At 40.0% G+C, this 19,781-nt stretch overlaps 1 protein-coding gene across 2 annotated transcripts in view; it reads left to right on the top strand.

The window, feature by feature from the left end:
* nr3c2 (nuclear receptor subfamily 3, group C, member 2) overlaps positions 1-19,781 on the top strand; it is an 80,355-nt gene that overhangs the window by 1,296 nt on the left and 59,278 nt on the right. For both annotated transcript variants that reach the window (XM_058088192.2, XM_078793615.1), the window contains exon 2: positions 1,120-2,826. In XM_058088192.2, coding sequence (XP_057944175.2) covers positions 1,139-2,826 — 1,688 coding nt within the window. In that variant the 5' untranslated portion in view covers positions 1,120-1,138. The remainder of the gene's footprint in view (positions 1-1,119; positions 2,827-19,781) is intronic.

Raw genomic sequence — 19,781 nt, 5'->3', positions numbered from 1 at the left:
ACACTCAAAAAAATCACATTTTTTTACATTTCCCATATAAAGAGGATAAAAATGTGAGTCAATTGTCCTTATTTAATGTATTTGAATTAGCAATACTCCCATAGATACAGTTAACATAATAATAGTTAGCATCATTGCTAAAGGTTTGCTGACTGACGGGTAGAATGTCAAATTATTACATTTTGCCAGGGGTGGGTCAGGGTATCATTTCCATGAGGAAGGAGCTTTTGCTTATTTGATGCAGTGCATTCTGGGATGTGTAGTATCACTATCAGCTGAGTCGCGCCGTTAGTTTCCATGCACCCATTTACTATGCTTATATTCACTTGGATCGTGGTTATGCTGGAGCCTATCCCAGCTGTCTTCGGGCGAGAGGCGGGGTACGCCCCCGACTGGTAGCCAGCCAATCACAGGGCACATATAGACAAACAACCATTCACACTCACATTCATCCCCAAGCTGCAATAGTTAAGTGTTAAGGGAATGAAGAGGTACTTCACTCCCGTGATAATACTTTAAAAATACAACAAAAACTTGGATCCATGTAGGATCTAACCATAGAAAAATCTTTCTAAAAGTAGTCATAGGCATCGGTCACACGGAAAAAAAAAATCGGAATTCAGAATTCCGACCAGATTTATGTTTGACCAGCATTTTCCTGAATATATCATTTATTTAATCTCTGATTATGTTAGCGTGCAGACCTCACAGCTAGGAGACCAGGGTTCAATTCCACACTCGGCCATCTCTGTGTGGAGTTTGCATGTTCTCCCCGTGCATGCGTGGGTTTTTTCCGGGTACTCTGGATTCCTCCCACATTCCAAAAAAAAAAAACATGCTATGTTAATTGGCGTTAATTCCAAATTGTCCATAGGTATGAATGTGAGTGTGAATGGTTGTTTGTCTATATGTGCCCTGTGATTGGCTGGCCACCAGTCCAGGGTGTACCCCGCCTCTCGTCCGAAGACTGCTGGGATAGGCTCCAGCACCCCCGCGACCCTCATGAGGAAAAGCAGTAGAAAATGAATAATCTCTGATTAATCACATATTGATATCAAACCTCTTTCTCCGAATTGGTTATTTGTCTTCTAACTTTATTTGTATCCGTCTCCTTACAAGGTGACTCCATGAACCAGCAATGGAGACCAAAAGATACCAAAGTTTCTTCGACGGAAGCAACGCCGATAACAAATGGTCTCAGATTCCTGGCACCACGGAGTTCTGCTTCACGCCGGAAGATTCGAATCTAAGCGGCGGTGACATCCTAATGGACATCGTCAATGCGAGTCCGAGCGCTGACGCCAAAGACGCCAAGAAGCCGGAGCAGCCGCCACTTCATCCGGGCCAGAACCAGCAGTTTTCCCTACCGCACTTCAACAACTCCGTGCACGGTCACAAACCGGAAATGGACTCCAAGGAGCTTTCCAAAACCGTGGCAGAGTCCATGGGGCTCTACATGAACGCTGCCAGGGAGGCGGACTTTGCTTTCAGCCAGCACGGGGGGAGCACCAGCCCTAGGAAAATTCAGTACCCGGTATGTGGGCGGCTCCTGGAGGAGAACCCGGCCAACAACCCCAAGATGAAACCTTTCAAGTTCCAGCAGCCAACCAGCACTCCCAGAGAGTCCATACCCGGGACTCCGGTGAGCTCTGTTTCCGTGCTGGCTTCTTCCAGCCCCGGGGGCGGTAACAACATGGTGTCCTCCACCACCAGTCCCCCCGCATGCTTCGGACCGCCGTCTGTCACCAGTCCCGTCAGCCACACGCCTTGTGCGCAAACCCTGGCTAGCATCAAACGCAGAAATTCAGCCACATGTAGCCCTGTCGAGTCCAGCACCGTGGGCTCGCCCCCTCTCGCCAGCCCCCTCGGCGTCATGAGGTCGCCCATGTCCAGCCCGCAGAGTATGAGTAGTGTGAGGTCGCCGCCGTCCTGCGTCACTTCCTGTAACGTGAGGTCATCCGTCTCGAGCCCCACCAGCACAGTCCGACCGCCCGCCTCCAGTCCGGCCACAGGGGCTACAATGGCTATCGGTAGCCCGCAGAACCCCTCTTCGGGCGGGTTCCCGGTCTCCAGTCCTGTCAGTGAACTGGGTTTAGTTCAGAATGACTCGCATAGTCCGGAAGCTGCTGGTCTGACTACTGAGCCAGACTTCAAACCCTTTGAATTCCCTAAAGTGGAGATGGTAGACGGGGAGGTTTTCAACGTGGGCTTGGACCAGATGGGAATGGTGAAGTACATCAAGAACGAACCGGGAACCGATTTTAGGAGCATGTGCTTAGGTGGTTCCAAATGCAACACCGCTAGCACAACGGTTATCACGCAAATAAAGAACGAACCAAACAAAAACGAAAGTTGCATGAATCAGCAGTCCTACAGCGATCAGTCGCCGCCGCTTGGTCTCTTCCCCGCTTCGGAGACCACCTACTTATCCCTGAGGAATAACATCGACGAATACAGTCTGTCCGGAATCTTAGGACCCCCGGTGTCCATGAACGGGAACTTTGAGTCCGACGTGTTCTCCAACAGTGTCCTGTCTAAAACCGTAAAACAGGAGTCCAGCGACGCCGGCTACTACCAAGACAGCAACGGCGTCCCCACGTCGGCCATCGTTGGAGTTAATTCCGGCGGACACTCATTCCATTACCAGATCGGAACGCAAGGAACAATGTCCTTCCGGGACCAACCCAACCCTTTGTTAAATCTCATTTCGCCTGTCGCCGCATTGATGGAGTCGTGGAAATCCCGGCCCGGCATGCCGCAGGGGTCGCTGTCGGGCCGAGGTGAAGGATACCCGGGTCAGAACTGCATCGCGGACGGCATGTCGAGGTGAGGAGCTTGTCGGATGTGGTTCTAGTTTGGATGACCTCAAGCGTGGGTTGGCTGTGTGTTCATGATGAGGAACTTCCTGTATCTTTTAAAGGGGCGGTTCTTTATTTATCCACATCGCTTACGGGAGTCGGAATTTATGCTTTGAGACGGAATCGACCGCATGAAGTTCTGCTTGTATTAGGCGACGTTCTGCTGTACCACAGAGGCAAAGTTTACCCCTTATCACAGTCGCAGTGTTTGTTTACGTGGAGGGGGGGGGGGGTGTGTAAATATGTTTTTTAACAAGCATAGATTATGAATGATGGATGACGCGCTTTTGTTGCCAGACAAAATAAACAGTTGCATTCGCAAGGCTAGAACTATTCAAACAGGCCAAAGGCAAAAATATAGAATAGAATTATATATGAATATTATATAGGCTGCACGGTGGTTGAGTGGTTAGCGCGCAAACCTCACAGCTAAGAGGTTCACTTCCACCCTCGGCCATCTCTATGTGGAATTTGCATGTTCTCCCCGTGCATGCGTGGGTTTTCTCCGGGTACTCCGGTTTCCTCCCACATTCCAAAAACATGCTAGGTTAATTAGCGACTCCAAATTGTCCATAGGTATGAATGTGAGTGTGAATGGTTGTTTGTCTATATGTGATCTGTGATTGGCTGGCTCGCCCGAAGAATGGTTGTTTGTCTATATGCGCCCTGTGATTGGCTGGCTTGCCCGAAAAATGGTTATTTGTCTACATATATGTGCCCTGTGATTGGCTGGCTTGCCTGAGAATGGTTGTTTGTCTATATGTGCCCTGTGATTGGCTGGCTTGCCCGAAAAATGGTTATTTGTCTATATGTGCTCTGTGATTGGCTGGCTCGCCCGAAGAATGGTTGTTTGTCTATATGTGTGCTGTGATTGGCTGGCTCGCCCGAAGAATGCTTATTTGTGTATATGTGCCCTGTGATTGGCTGGCTCGCCCGAGAATGGTTGTTTGTCAAAATGTGCCCTGTGATTGGCTGGCTCGCCCGAAGAATGGTTGTTTGCCTATATGCGCCCTGTGATTGGCTGGCTTGCCCGAAAATTGGTTATTTGTCTATATGTGCCCTGTGATTGGCTGGCTCGCCCGAAGAATGGTTGTTTGTCTATATGTGCGTATGTATACATACGTACAATCTATATGAATGATTATTAAGTGCAAGTAGGACTCCCTGCCAATTAAAGGACACTCCATGGAAGTCCATTGATGATCTACATCGCTCCCTCCTGATTCCATGACAAGTCCAGACCGGCTGTGTGATGTTGTGCAGAATTCCCCCCCCACAAATGGAAATTTATTAGATAAGAACTTTTTCCTTATTGGATTTTTCTCTAAAACCCTTTTTTCTTTGTAATCACTCAACTCAGCCATCTTTGCTTGTCGCTTCGTATTTGACTTCAGCTTGGCTGTTGGTTCTCAGACTTGGGGAGGGAGCAGGGATGGAAAACAAACATCACTTTTTACAGCGTTTCGTCACCGTGTGGTTATTTATTGGTGGCGTATGGCAAGGACGAGGAGGATGATTGATTGCTTTTTATACGTGCGCTTCTGAAGTCATGCGTTTTTAATTGACAGATATATTACAAATTGTTCCGCATACGGTGGAAAACTTTGGAAAATTTGTTTGGAAAATGCCTTTTCCACTAAAAAAAAAAAAAAAGTTACATAGAAACAATCAGTTACAAATCTTCATTACATCGCACGGTGTGGTAGTGTTTAACATGTGGGCCACTATTGGACATCTCCGTGTGGAGTTTGTATGTTCTCCTGGTGTGTTTGTGGGTTTTTCCTGGTTCATCCCACTTTCCAAATATAAGCATGTTAGGTTGACCGGTAGATGTAAATCATCCATTGGTGTCAATGCTTGCTTGTCTGGATGTGCCTCGTGATTGGCTGGTAGTCCAGGGTCCAGGCCCCCCCCCCCCGCGACCTAAGTGAGGATAATAGACATAAAAATGATTGACTGAATCGATTTTATAACCAATTTGTATATTAAAAGGACAAAAAAACTCCATATTCTGGTATTTGTCACAGTTTCCTGAAATCTCAACTGTAGCATTTACATAAAACAATGCTCTAATTTATGTACTTATTTTATGACTAAATACTTAATTTGCATTTTATATGAGTCATTAGATGAGTTTTAAGACAAAAGGTTCCGGGAAAAAAAACAATTTTGACATTTAAATCTCAAATTTTCAGTGTGATGACCAAGTGCGTCACCGTTTCTTTACTTCCTGTCACCGTTTATTTATTTGTTTGTAAATACGCAACAATGGAAAAAGTGTTCAGAATCAGAATCAGAATGCCTTTTATTGTCATTTTACATTTTCAGTGCAAGACAGTATGACAATTACAAATTAGAAGAATAAATAAAGAATAAATAGAAGAATTAGAAGAATAAATAATAAATCCTGTACACTTGATTGTTTAATACTTGAAGAGGATGTCGTAGGAAAATCAGTGAGAGGGAAGACAATATTTTGGGATAAATTACGCAAGTATTCGACGGTTACAAATTTATTTCATGAATGATTACTTTTACAAAGACACAATAGCGGTTGTTGTTGTTTTTTTTTGACAAAAAACCAAAGAAAAAGAAGGTGATAATTGTAAAACTGCTGTCATAATGATTTGAGTGCATGGAACTTTTTTTGAGTATTTTTTATCTTTTTTAATTTTATTTAATTTTATTTTTTTTGAGCATTTATTATCTTTTTAATTTTATTTAATTTTATTTAGTTTTATTTTTTTGAGCATTTATTATCTTTTTAATTTAATTTAATTTTATTTTTTTGAGCATTTATTATCTTTTTAATTTTATTTAATTTATTTTTTTGAGCATTTATTATCTTTTTAATTTTATTTAATTTTATTTTTTTGAGCATTTATTATCTTTTTAATTTTATTTAATTTTATTTTTTTGAGCATTTATTATCTTTTTAATTTTATTTAATTTTATTTTTTTAGCATTTATCATCTTTTTAATTTTATTTAATTTTATTTTTTTTAGCATTTACCATCTTTTTAATTTTATTTAATTTATTTTTTTTTAGCATTTATTATCAACAAATATGTAACACAACACAGCATCAAGAGAACCAATGTTGGAACACAATAATGGCGTTGATTGCAACATTTATGCTACGTAATAAGCAGCACGGCGTCCATTTTGGAATATTCTGCTTTACTAGTAAAAGTCCAAACTGCGGCAGAACTTTTCATACTCATTAGACAGTGCTGGTGTACCTAATTAAGCGGCTGACGAGCGCATGTATTCACGGCTCATCTCACCCCGAACCTGATTATCTCACTGTCGCTTTTTTATTTAACTATGTCCGCCGTTTGGCGTGTTTATTCGGTAACCCGTGAAACACGTGTCGCGTCTAGACGCTCGATACGGCGTAGGGAGCGCAGAGAGTGTGTGAGTGCTTCTAACGAGGGCCGATCGAGCGCCCGTTTGCAAAGCGGCGGTGGCGGTGGCGGTGGCGGCGGCAGGAGCCAAAGCGAAGCGGACAGGATCACTGCCACCTTAGTCCTAATGAGATCCAGCTTAGCCCTCATGTCAGACAGGATGTCAGTCAGAGGTGGCCTACATGCTTCCGGGAGGACAGATCCACCCGAGCTACTGAGCTGTACCAATATTTCATAGGCAAAAAAAAAAAGTTATGCAATCATTCAAAAAAAAAAAGTCCAAACTTTGATCCGCGGAAAGCTTTGGATAACAGAGTGTAAAATCCCTTGGCTCCTTTCTTTTTTCCCTCGCTCACTATTCGTTTCCTCTGTAAATGGTTTTAATTAAAGATGGCTGCTCATCTGAGCATTCCCGATGACTTTGTAAAAAAAAAAAAAAAACTATTTAACCGAAGATCCCCAAGAGAGAGCGAGGGAAAACCTCTCTTATTGGAATGATTTTTTTTCTTGTTGTATTATGCAAATGACACATTCCTGTTGGCTGCAATGAGGCGGAAAATAGAGGAAGTAAACAATTTCACCTTACTGGAAATCATGTAAATAGAAATAATCTGTGGCGGTGTCAAACGGTTAAAAATGCAGATTAACTCATTCAAAAATACAATTTCCCAAAAATTGTTCTTGGGCTATATAAACATGGAATCAGGAATCATCAGGAAAAAAAACTTTGTTTCTACCTTTTTTTTTCAACAAAATATCAGTTCTCAATATAAATAGAAAGAAAAGGACATTCATTCATTTTCTACCGCTTATCCTCATGAGAGTCGCGGGGGTGCTGGAGCCTATTCAAGCTGTCTTTTGGGCGAGAAAATATGTATTTTAAAAAAATGTTTTAAATTACATTTTGATGTAATTATGAAAAATTACAAAATGACATACACATTTTGACATCTAAATGTAGTGTATATTGTATGTGTATTTTAATTTTTTGTAATTAAAAAATGTATTTTAATTTTTTTTTTAAATTAAAAAAAAAATTAATCACATTTTGATGTCAAAATGTGTATGTGTAATTTTGTAATTTTTGATAATTACATCAAAATGTAATTTAAATTTTTTTACACATTTTGATGTTAAAATGACAAAATTACACATACACATTTTGACATCAAAATGTAATTTTTACATTTTTTAAAATAAAAACAATGTAAAAATACACATATTGATGTCAAAATGTGTATGTGTAATTTTGTCATTTTGACATCAAAATGTGTATGTGTACATTTTTTCCTTTTGTGATATTTTTCCCAATTATTATTCATTCATTTATTCATTTTCTAGCGCTTATCCTTAGGGTCGCGGGGGGTGCTGGAGCCTATCCCAGCTGTCTTTTGGGTGAGAAAATGTGTATTTAAAAAAAAAAATTATTAATTTTTTTTAATTACATTTTGATGTAATTATGAAAAATTACAAAATTACATACACATTTTGACATCTAAATGTAGTGTATATTGTATGTGTATTTTAATTTTTTGTAATTAAAAAATGTGTATTTTAAATTCTTTTAAAATTAAAAAAAAAAAATTAATCACATTTTGATGTCAAAATGTGTATGTGTAATTTTGTAATTTTTGATAATTACATCAAAATGTAATTTAAATGTTTTTTACACATTTTGATGTTAAAATGACAAAATTACGCATACACATTTTGACATCAAAATGTAATTTTAACATTTTATTAATAAAAACAATGTAAAAATACACATATTGATGTCAAAATGTGTATGTGTACATTTTTTCCTTTTGTGATATTTTTCCCAATTATTATTCATTCATTTATTCATTTTCTAGCGCTTATCCTTAGGGTCGCGGGGGTGCTGGAGCCTATCCCAGCTGTCTTTTGGGTGAGAAAATGTGTATTTAAAAAAAATTTAATAATTTTTTTAATTACATTTTGATGTAATTATCAAAAATTACAAAATTACACATTTTGACATCAAAATGTGTATGTGTAATTTTTTTTATTAATTTTTTTTTGATAATTACATCAAAATGTAATTTAAATTTTTTTTACACATTTTGATGTTAAAATGACAAAATTACACATACACATTTTGACATCAAAATGTAATTTTAACATTTTTTTAATAAAAACAATGTAAAAATACACATTTTGATGTCAAAATGTGTATGCGCTTATCTTCACGAGGGTCGCGGGGGTGCTGGAGCCTATCCCAGCTGTCTTTTGAGCGAGAGGCGGGGTACACCCTGGACTGGTGGCCAGCCAATCACAGGGCACATATAGACAAACAACCATTCACACTCACATTCATACCTATGGACAATTTGGAGTGGCTAATTAACCTAGCATGTTTTTGGAATGTGGGAGGAAACCGGAGTACCCGGAGAAAACATGCAAACTCCACACAGAGATGGCCGAGGGTGGGATTGAACCCGGGTCTCCTAGCTGTGAGGTCTGCGCGCTAACCACTAGTTTTGTGTCCTAAACAACCCTCCATTCTTTAAATGTTTGTGTTTCATGACTTCTGAGGTTCTCCCACGCCGTTTAAAAACGCTAACGATGGCGATTTATTGCATTTTTCTCAAATTAAGACCAAAGTCTAGAGGCAGCGCCACTTTTTAAGCAAGTCGAACGTCTCGCGTCGGACCCGCTGCAACTCTCAATGTTCTCCAAAGGGGATGAAAAGGCGTACTCCAGAGATCTCCCTAATCAGCCTTTAATTGTATGTTCCTCCGCTAAATGAATGGATGGAAATGATTGGATTAATTCAGACGCCGCTGGATACTAAATCTGCAATTAAATCTTAACATGAAGCGTGCACAGGAGCTCCCGTTGCATTATGGGTTCTCGCCTTTACGAGGTGGCTTGTTTTGGAAAGGAAGGATGTGACAGCGAATATCATGTATCATGTAATATTGCAATATATTTATACTATGTGTTACTAATTGGGGATATTTTTTTTCATGAATTTGAAGGATGTATGTTGAGAATGTCTCTCGATGGTAAACATCGGGTATCGTAAGACGCTCGTTTGCATTAAAACAGGGGTCTCAAACTCACTTTACTTGGGGGGCCACTGGAGCTAGGGTCTGGGTGAGACTGGGCCGCATCAGGTTTAAAAAAAAAAATGACAAAACACGACTATAGTCACATTTATACTCTTTTTATTTACAACATATTGCGCAACTGCAGGGTCTTGAGACACATGCTAACTCGCAAACTAGAGAGCTAGCGACCTAAACGGTAGCCTCCAAGTTATTTCCTTTAAACTTAAATAGCCAAAAACTTACCACTTCCACACGGATAGGGAGGATAACTATTAACAGTTATTTAACCTTTAACATGAACATTAATCAAACGTAATCATTTTTTTCTGGGTACATGATACCATACAGCATCCGTATCAAACTTGCACTAACATTAAACTTTCATATCAAGGCGGGGGCCTAAACTAGCGTCCTGCGGGCCACATTTGGCCCGCGGGCCGCGTGTTTGAGACCCCTGCATTAAAAAGACCCATTTGATTATGCGGGTGTTATGTCATGTCGAGAGGACTCTCATTCCGTCGTTGTGTTCGAGCCTACGACTGTATAAATAGTGGGCTAACCATAGAACCCTGAGGAACACCAGATTCACGCATTTATGCTTTGTCATCGCTCAAAACTGCTTGTAAATATGCCGACTTAGATTTAGAATTAGCAGTAATTTTTGTTACCTAATCTAGCAGTACTACTGTATGTGTATTTTTTACTGCCAGTTCAGTTCTGATTTATGTAGAAAGCTTACATAAAAAAATGACAATGACCTCTCAGTAGAACTCCGAAACGGCCGTTAGAATAAATTGACGTCGCTCTCGGAACAGATCGGATAAGATTAGGACATTATGATCCCCATAAAGGGAGGATTTATTAGCGGGGGAATAATATTGCATCATTTTTATCTGGACGTCGAGTTGGCAAGCGAGTGGAAAAAAAGTACGGTATATGTAACAAAGTCAATTAGTGGTCCATTTGCGACAAAGAAACTTTGTTTCTACCTTTTTTTTTTTTTTACAAAATATCAGTTCTCAACATAAAAAGACAGAAAAGGACATTCATTCATTTTCTACCGCTTATCCTCACAAGAGTCACGGGGGGTGCTGGAGCCTATCCCAGCTGTCTTTTGGTGTATTTAAAAAAAATGTTTTAAATTACATTTTAATGTAATTATCAAAAATTACAAAATGACATACACATTTTGACATCTAAATGTGTATTTAAAAAAAAAAATAATTTAAAAAATATGTATTTTTTTTATTTTTTTTAATTTAAAAAATGTGTATTTTTAAATTTTTTTTATTTAAAAAAATATGTAGTTTTAATTTTTTTTTAATTTAAAAAATGTGTATTTTTTAATTTTTTAAAAATGAAAAAAATTTAATGACATTTTGATGTCAAAATGTGTATGTGTCATTTTGTAATTTTTGATAATTACATCAAAATATAAAAACATTTTTTTGATGTCAAAATGACAAAATAATACATACACATTTTGACATCAAAATGTAATTAAAATTTTTTTTAAATAAAAAAATGAAAAAAAACACCTTTTGATACCAAAATGTGTATGTGTAATTTTGTCATTTTGATATCAAAATGTGTGCGTGGACATTTTTTCCTTTTGTCATTCATTCATTCATTCATTTTTTTACTGCACCAAACATGATCTCTTATATTGTGCAGTTGCATCATCACCTCTTTTTGCCTCTTATGCAAAAATACTTATATAAATATATGTAACAAAGTCAATTAGTGGTCGATTTGCGACAGAGTTCACATTGTTGTTGTCGTCTTTGTGAAGGTCAATAACGGAATAGAAGCGGACGCTTTCAAGTCTGCGGAAAATGTCTTCTTCTACATGTTAGGGCGAAGACATGAATAAATCACCTCGGTTCAAACTTGCCTCTCGCTGCGAGCGGTCCAGTCCGGCGCCGTGATGAGAATGAGGTTATTTTCCCCCTCGTGGAAATGTTCACCTGGAATTCATGAATAGTTAGCATACTCGTCGGCTGTCTGGTCGAGAGGCTTTTCGCATTTGAAGCGGCTGAAAAAAAACATTTTTATTTTAGAATGGAAATCACAGAAAAGATGGATGTACCACTCCTCTGCTTTTCTGGAGAACCAAATAATCCAAAAAAAATGAATGAATCATCATAATTTGGTCACTAGCGTCTGTCGTTCATGTGTTGGTACAAAGGTACGGTTACAGAACTGATTATTTGGCATTAGTATTCTACTACGTAGTACCACATACTCCCTTTGGACACCTTTGTGTGTCCACGCACATAAAATACTATTATCATACATCACAAAATATTTTATAATTATCTTGAAAAAAACATCAAATGCTTGAAATCATTTGAAAGTTTGTACTTTTAATGTACAAATTGAAATGAAAAATTTTTTTGTGACTGTAGCTTGTCTTAGACCTGGGGCTATTTGCCGTCTGCCCCAGGTCCATCTCCCTTCAACAAAATTGATTTGTGTTTTTTTAATTTTTATTTTTATGGAGTGACGCAAAACAACTTCAGAGTTGTTCAAAATCATGTCAATCAATGCTGCCTTGATAATTTTGAATACTTCATTTTTCACTACAAATGACACAAAATCATATATATAAAAATTTTAGAGCAGTTGCCTATGCCAAAGGTTAGCATTTGTATTTTTATGTACTGCCAGATACTCCCCAGGAACCGAAACAGGTTGAACGATGGTGACGTGGAAGTTCTGAGCGAAAAAATGTGTTCATGATTGTAGCTCGTTTTAGACCTGGGGCTGTTTGCCGTTTGCCCCAGGTCCATCTCCCTTCAACAAAATTGATTTGTGTTTTTTTAATTTTTATTTTTATGGAGTGACGCAAAACAACTTCAGACTTGTTCAGAATGATGTCAATCAATGCTGCTTTGATAATTTTGAATACTTCATTATTCATTACAAATGACACAAAATGATATATATAAAAATAGTAGAGGACTTGGCTATGCCAAAGGTTAGCATTTGTATTTGTATTTGTATTTATGTACTACCAGATACTCCCCCTGAACCTAAACAGGTTGCGACGTGGAAGTTCTGAGCGAAAATTTTTTTTGTGAATGTAGCTCGTTTTAGACTTGGGGCTGTTTGCCGTCTGCCCCAGGTCCATCCACCATCAACAAAATTGATTTGTATTTTTATGGAGTGACGCAAAACAATTTCAGACTTGTTCAAAATAATGTCAATCAATACTGCTTTGATAATTTTGAATACTTCATTATTTATTACAAATGACACAAAATGATATATATAAAAATAGTAGAGGAGTTGGCTATGCCAAAGGTTAGCATTTGTATTTTAATGTACTGCCAGATATTCCCCCTGGACGCTTTCTGTGGCCAAACATTGGCTGATTGCCTTCTATTATAACCACATTTTAAAAATGTCACTTTTGCAGCATGGCGGTATAAAACCGCGCTTTCTCGTCATTTTTGTATTTCCTTTCACCACATTCAGCCATTTTCCTTTGTCGAACTCTGCGTGAAATCATGTATTTTTTTTTTTGTCATATTATATTTGTTAATAATACAGAGGATGGATTCACGGATGAATGTTTTTTAATTTATTGTATTTGATGATGCGCTATTGGAGCCGTTAGCACTAATGTGCACATAACAAAGCATGCAAGAAGTTTACTGAAAAGCAGCACACAATGCAGGCCGGACCTGACACCCCGTAAAAGTGCGAGGGCTGTTGGCTGGTTTGGGGGGGTGGGGGTGGGGGCGTCTGTCCTCGCTTGAACCCTCTCCCTAAAAATACTGCCCGGCGACAGCGGACCCGCTTTGGTGCCAGGCCTTGTTGTCGTCCTGCAGTTGCACTTTTAACCCTTCTGTGCTTTGACGTCACCAGCTTAAAAAGTGTGTCCGGCCTCCGTAGAAAGAATAGAAAGATATGACTGAAGGAAAAAATTCATAGTCACGTCACATCGATCGCAGCATTAAGATGACATAGCGGTCTGATGGTATCAGTGACACGGAGCGCCCGCGAAGGAAGGAGTGCGTCCAATTACAAAGATAAGGGCTGCTATTGTTATTGGAACAAAACAGGATTGTTTGTTGAAAAATCAACTTGATCGGTACGTTATGTTGTTCAATTTCATGTTCAAACTCTTCATTCATTTTCTACCGCTAAATTTTTACCGCTTTTTCCAATCACAGGGCACATATAGACAAACAACCATTCACACTCACATTCATACCTATGGACAATTTGGAGTCGCTAATTAACCTAGCATGTTTTTGGAATGTGGGAGGTAACCGGAGTAGCATCGTTGTGGCATCATTGTTTTTAGACATTTTGTCTAAAAATGCACTCCCCCCGTCTGTTTTTGTTTTTTTTCTTTTCTATCCCCTCCTGCTCCGGTCTGACCACTCCAAATTTGCAAAACAACAAAACATCATTCATTCATTTTCTACCGCTTATCCTCACAAGGGTCGCGGGGGGTGCTGGAGCCTATCCCAGCTGTCTTCGGGCAAACAACTATTCACACTCACATTCATACCTATGGACAATTTGGAGTCGCTAATTAACCTAGCATGTTTTTTGGAATGTGGGAAGAAACCGGAGTAGCATCGTTGTAGCATTGTTTAGACATTTTGTCTAAAAATGCACTCCCCCGTATGTTTTCGTTTTTTTTTTCTTTTCTATCCCCTCCTGCTCCGGTCTGACCACTCCAAATTTGCAAAACATCATTCATTCATTTTCTACCGCTTATCCTCACAAGGGTTGCGGGGGTGCTGGAGCCTATCCCAGCTTTCTCGTACGTATTTCACTCCTACGACCGGTCCTAAGAAACGTTTGCGTTGAAAAATTTTGCGTACAAAAAAAAGAAAATTTTGCGTAAAAAAAAAAAATGAAAATTTTGCATAAAAAAAAAAATTGTTGTTTTTCTGCTCCTCTTCTTTGAAGCAAAGATTCATTGATTCCGTAATGACGCACTACAGCCACAAGGATTTGGCACAGACTTTCTATTTCATGGTTTGCTGTTAAAAAACACAAAAATTTAGCAAAAACTAAACCGCAAGGCGGCAAAGGGTAAACCACGATGGAGCGAATGAACACTGTACGGTTATTATATCACTATATATATGCTTCACTATCACATATTCATAAATGATTGTTGACTTACTTAAGAAAGTGGCCTATTTCCCCCCCCAAAAAAAAATCATTCATATGAAATAAAAAAAAAAAATATTCCTTATGTAATATTACCATAAAAAGAGGAGGAAAAGCCCCACAATCCACTTGATATTGTTCATTTCCACGTCAGACAGGATGAGTCATTTAGTCTATCGCCATTCATTGGTTCTTCCCTCGCATCCTGACACAAAAGACAGGATGATTAATCGCTCGTTTATGTTTAATTAAACCATTGAGTCAGTCTTCATTCCCACGTTTAAACAGTGTTTCCACATTCAAAACAAAATAAGTCTGTGGAAGTTCTTTAGACAAGCGGCACTGCCAAACAAACAAATGATGACGCTGATCATTTTATTATCATATTATAATATTACTTATTCGCTCAATTGATTTGACGTGGTTAATGTTTTTGTCATTCAGTGCTAGTTCTAGCAACTTTAAAATGCATTTATCATCGCATCTTTAGCCCTTTGAATATATGATACTGGTACTATACAATGTTATTTAATAGTAAGGTTTACATTTTTTCAACGATCAATAAAAACCAAGTCGATAATTTTACGGTTTCAATAAATTGACACGTGCATGCAAGCGGGTTTGTTTGTGTTAGCACACACGTTGGACGGCAAGAGGTTTCACTCTGCAGCTGTCTGCGCACGTCAGTACGCCATCATTTGTTATGATGTTATTTATTTAAAATCAAAGCTCTTGACATTCCTATGACAATGTTAAATACTGTGTAGAAATTAAAGTTTATTGCTTTTCATATGATGTACGGGGGTTTTGATGTTGTGTAATTCATGAAAAAATTGTCTCAAAAAATTGCCGTCAATAATATCGATTATCGACAAAAAAATATTGACCAGAAAAATTTGATACCGTGACAATATAGCAGTATTCATTCATTGATTCATTTTCTACCGCTTAGCCTTGCTAGGATCGGAGACGGGTGCTGGAGCCTATCCCAGCTGTCTTTGGGCAAACAACCATTCACACTCACATTCATACCTATGGAAAATTTGGAGTGGCCAATTAACCTAGCATGTTTTTGGAATGTGGGAGGAAACCGGAGTACCCGGAGAAAACCCGCGCATGCACGGGGAGAACATGCAAATTCCACACAGAGATGGCCGAGGGTGGAATTGAACCCGGGTCTCCTAGCTGTGAGGTCTGCGCGCTAACCACTTGAACGCCGTGCAGCCTGTTATGATGTTCATTCATTTATTCATTCATTTTCTACCGCTTTTCCTCACAATGGTAGCGGGGGTGCTGGAGCCTATCCCAGCTGTCTTCAGGCGAGAAGCGGGGTACACCCTGGACTGGTGGCCAGCCAATCACAGGACACAAACAACCATTCACACTCACATTCATACCTCTGCACAATTTGGAGTCGCTAATTAACCTAGCATGTTTTTGGAGAAAACCCACATGCAAACTCCACACAGAGATGGCCGAGGGTGGAATTGAACCCTGGTCTCCTAGCTGTGAGGTCTGTGCGCTAACCACTCGTCCGCCGTGCAGCCCTATACCAGTATTATACTTTCAAAATATGCAGTTTCACAGCATAGCATCTTGTCAAAACATCTTCCTGCTGGAAAATGTTGAGTGTGACTTGACCTTGTTGGGTTCATAGCTACAGCATTTTTTCCTCCTGCAGCTAGCGCCATCATTCATCTACTCTATGCTTGTTGGAAAAATAAAACGCAAATGGTTCAAGTGTGCAAACATACCGTTTGTTGAGATGGTCGCCTCATATTAAAAAGTCAACTCCACGTACTTCTGTCAGCGATAATGATGCACTACATAGCCATATTTTAACCCATCATATTTTTCACAATTATTGCTCTTGACCTCTTTAAAAAAAAAAAAAAAAAAAAAAAAATCAAACATCTCCTGCTGCTGCTCCATCGGTGACATTTGAACGCTAAGCTATTTCTTCAAACCCGTAAACGCTCATCCCTTGAAATGCTGCTAATTCAGGCGAGGGTGATGTTCACGCTGTACTTAGACAGCTTGTGACACACTGACCCGGCAGGTTAAAAAAAAAAAAAAAAAAAGCCTAGCGAGGATCAAGTGGCAGCTCGAGGAAACGGTAACAGGAAAGATGATCACCAGGAAGAAAACATTGTAATTGAAGAGTAACAAGAAAGTGTCAAATCAATCAAATGAATGAATGGATTCAAAACAATCACGTATTGTTTATTGATGACGTGGCATTGATTGCTATCGAGACTGGTGACTCAAAAACGCAACATGCGCCGTGTTGATGCGATGAAGTTTTACCGTGTGTTTCATCATATGCTCACGCATGCTAATGGCGTGCTCTATTGTGGTTTTCCCATTTGCCGGGCAGTCGGCCAGAAGGGCTAATTTTAGACGTCACATGGGTCATGATTGTGTATCATCTGTTGCCTCCCGACCTGACGACTGCAACGACAAAGATCATACAGTCGTGCGAAATCGCTTGGTTTGTGTGCCACAGCCTTTAAGTTTAGCTCGTAGTTAGCCGTGGGGGAGTGGGGAGTGTGGGGGGGGGGGCATGTGTGCATTTGCGCTTAGGGACTTGTGACTGTATGAAGGACAAATATACTGCCGGGTAGGCGGGACTTTTAACAACGCAGCGTTTTTGTGCTTTTTCCTGATCAACCTGGGCTAAGAAAGCCAATTTAAAGTAGGAGAAATGGAGATGACCATAATGTACCCCAGTGGGCATCCTCCACTGGAGATGTATATGCATAAAAAAAAAACAAAAAAACTCTTTAATAATATCCATTCATTCATTTTCTACTGCTTATCCTCACGAGGGTTGTGTAGGGTGCTGGAGCCTATCCCAGCTGTCTTCGGGCGAGAGGCGGGGTACTACTACACACTGGGCATCCTTCACTGGAGATGTACAGGAACCAAAAAACAAAACAAAAAACTCTTTAATAATAAGTGTTGCAGGGGGTGCTGGAGCCTATCCCAGCATTCTACACCCTGGACTGGTTGCCAGCCAATCACAGGGCACATATAGACAAACAACCATTCACACTCACATTCATACCTATGGACAATTTGGAATGGCTAATTAACCTAGCATGTTTTTTTGGAATGTGGGAGGAAACCGGAGTACCCGGAGAAAACCCACGCATGCGCGGGGAGAACATGCAAACTCCACACACAGATGGCCGAGGGTGGGGAAAGACAAAATAAGCCAAAAAGTTACCACTTCCACACAAAATAGGAGGAGAACTCATTCATTCATTCATTTTCTACCCGCTTTTTTCTCACGAGGAGTCGAGATGGAGCCTATCCCAGCTGTCTTCTTCAGGCAAGAGGCGGGGTACACCCTGGACTGGTGGCCAGCCAATCACAGGGCACATATAGACAAACAACCATTCACACTCACATTCATACCTATGGACAATTTGGAGTGGCTAATTAACCTAGCATGTTTTTTTGGAATGTGGGAGGAAACCGGAGTACCCGGAGAAAACCCACGCATGCGCGGGGAGAACATGCAAACTCCACACACAGATGGCCGAGGGTGGGGAAAGACAAAATAAGCCAAAAAGTTACCACTTCCACACAAAATAGGAGGAGAACTCATTCATTCATTCATTTTCTACCCGCTTTTTTCTCACGAGGAGTCGAGATGGAGCCTATCCCAGCTGTCTTCTTCAGGCAAGAGGCGGGGTACACCCTGGACTGGTGGCCAGCCAATCACAGGGCACATATAGACAAACAACCATTCACACTCACATTCATACCTATGGACAATTTGGAGTGGCTAATTAACCTAGCATGTTTTTTTTGGAATGTGGGAGAAAACCCACGCATGCACGGGGAAAACATGCAAACTCCACACAGAGATGGCCGAGGTTGGAATCGAACTCGGGTATCTTAGCTGTGTGGCCTGCGTGCTAACCACTCGACCTCCGTGCAGCCAGGAAAAATCAAATTTCCGTATATATATTTTATTATTTCATTCATTCATTTTCTACCACTTATTCTCACAAGGGTCTCGGGGGTGCTGGAGCCTACCCCAGCTGTCTTCAGGCAAGAGGCGGGGTACACCCTGGACTGGTGGCTGTTTTTTTCGAGCAGGTCTTTGTTGGGCGAGTCTGAGTTGCTTTTAGTTCCAAATGACACCCAGAGTTATACACAATGCAAATCTGATGGCTGATGGGAGAGCTGGTTTCACTGGCTGGACTGGATTCTTAGCTCTGCATTGGTCTGGAGCCAAGGATGGCAAGCATTGGGGGGGGGGGTAGTGTTGCGGTACCAACTGAAAACTCTTTGATGTATCAGTGGTGTTTTTTGAATGCTTAATTTATCGAACCACGACTGTTGGTTATGTCCTTTTTGTATGGGGGGGGGGGTGCAGTGACTTACGATGATGTGACGTATCAAATACTGATCAGACGCCGCCAATTGCTTCCAATGCGACAGGACGAGATGTGATGTGTACAATAGCGGTTGAACAGTTTGCCTGAAAACCTGCGTATCCGAGTCCCGGCATTGAGGTCGTTTGTCAAGGCTGTCAAAAAAACCTTACATAATTTACGTTTGAAAACATACTTTCTCCTCAGGATCCTCTGATGTGCTAACGTTTATGCAGACCAGATGGGCAAAAGGAAAAATTCCCTTTCGGATAGGCGCCATTCTGCCGCTGTTACTACTTTTCGAACGTCTTATTAAAGGTCCGGTTGTGTTGAAAGCCATTAACAAGTATTTTATAGATTTTACTTTTAACATCACTGATAGGATGTAAATCCCATTTTAGCATCTAGTTCATGTATAAATCCCTCAGGCTATTTTGAATTTTTTTAGGAATATTCTAATGTACAGTATTGCTAATTTAAGAATGAATTCCCGATGCCCGACCCAGGCTAGCAAAAGTACAAAGCACTAGCTAGCATTGCGACAAATATAAAGACAATTACGGAACACTTTCAACGTAAAACACACACCCCGGAAATAATTATTTTGAATTTTTTTAGGAATATTCTCATGTACGGTATTGCTAATTTAAGAATGAATTCCCGATGCCCGACCCAGGCTAGCAAAAGTACATTGCGCTAGCTACCATTGCGACAAATATAAAGACAATTAGGGAACACGGTCAATGTAAAACACACACCCCGGAAATAGTTATTTTGAATTTTTTTAGGAATATTCTCAAGTACAGTATTGCTAATTTAAGAATGAATTCCCGATGCCTTATCCAGGCTAGCAAAAGCACATAGCGCTAGTTACCATTGCGACAAATATAAAGACAATTACGGAACACTTTCAACGTA

The sequence above is a fragment of the Doryrhamphus excisus genome, linkage group LG9 (genome assembly GCF_037039965.1).
Source record: "Doryrhamphus excisus strain RoL-2023G ecotype Guam linkage group LG9, RoL_Dexc_Guam_v1.1, whole genome shotgun sequence".
Lineage (NCBI taxonomy): Eukaryota > Metazoa > Chordata > Actinopteri > Syngnathiformes > Syngnathidae > Doryrhamphus > Doryrhamphus excisus.
This window is presented reverse-complemented; position numbering and strand designations above follow the sequence as displayed.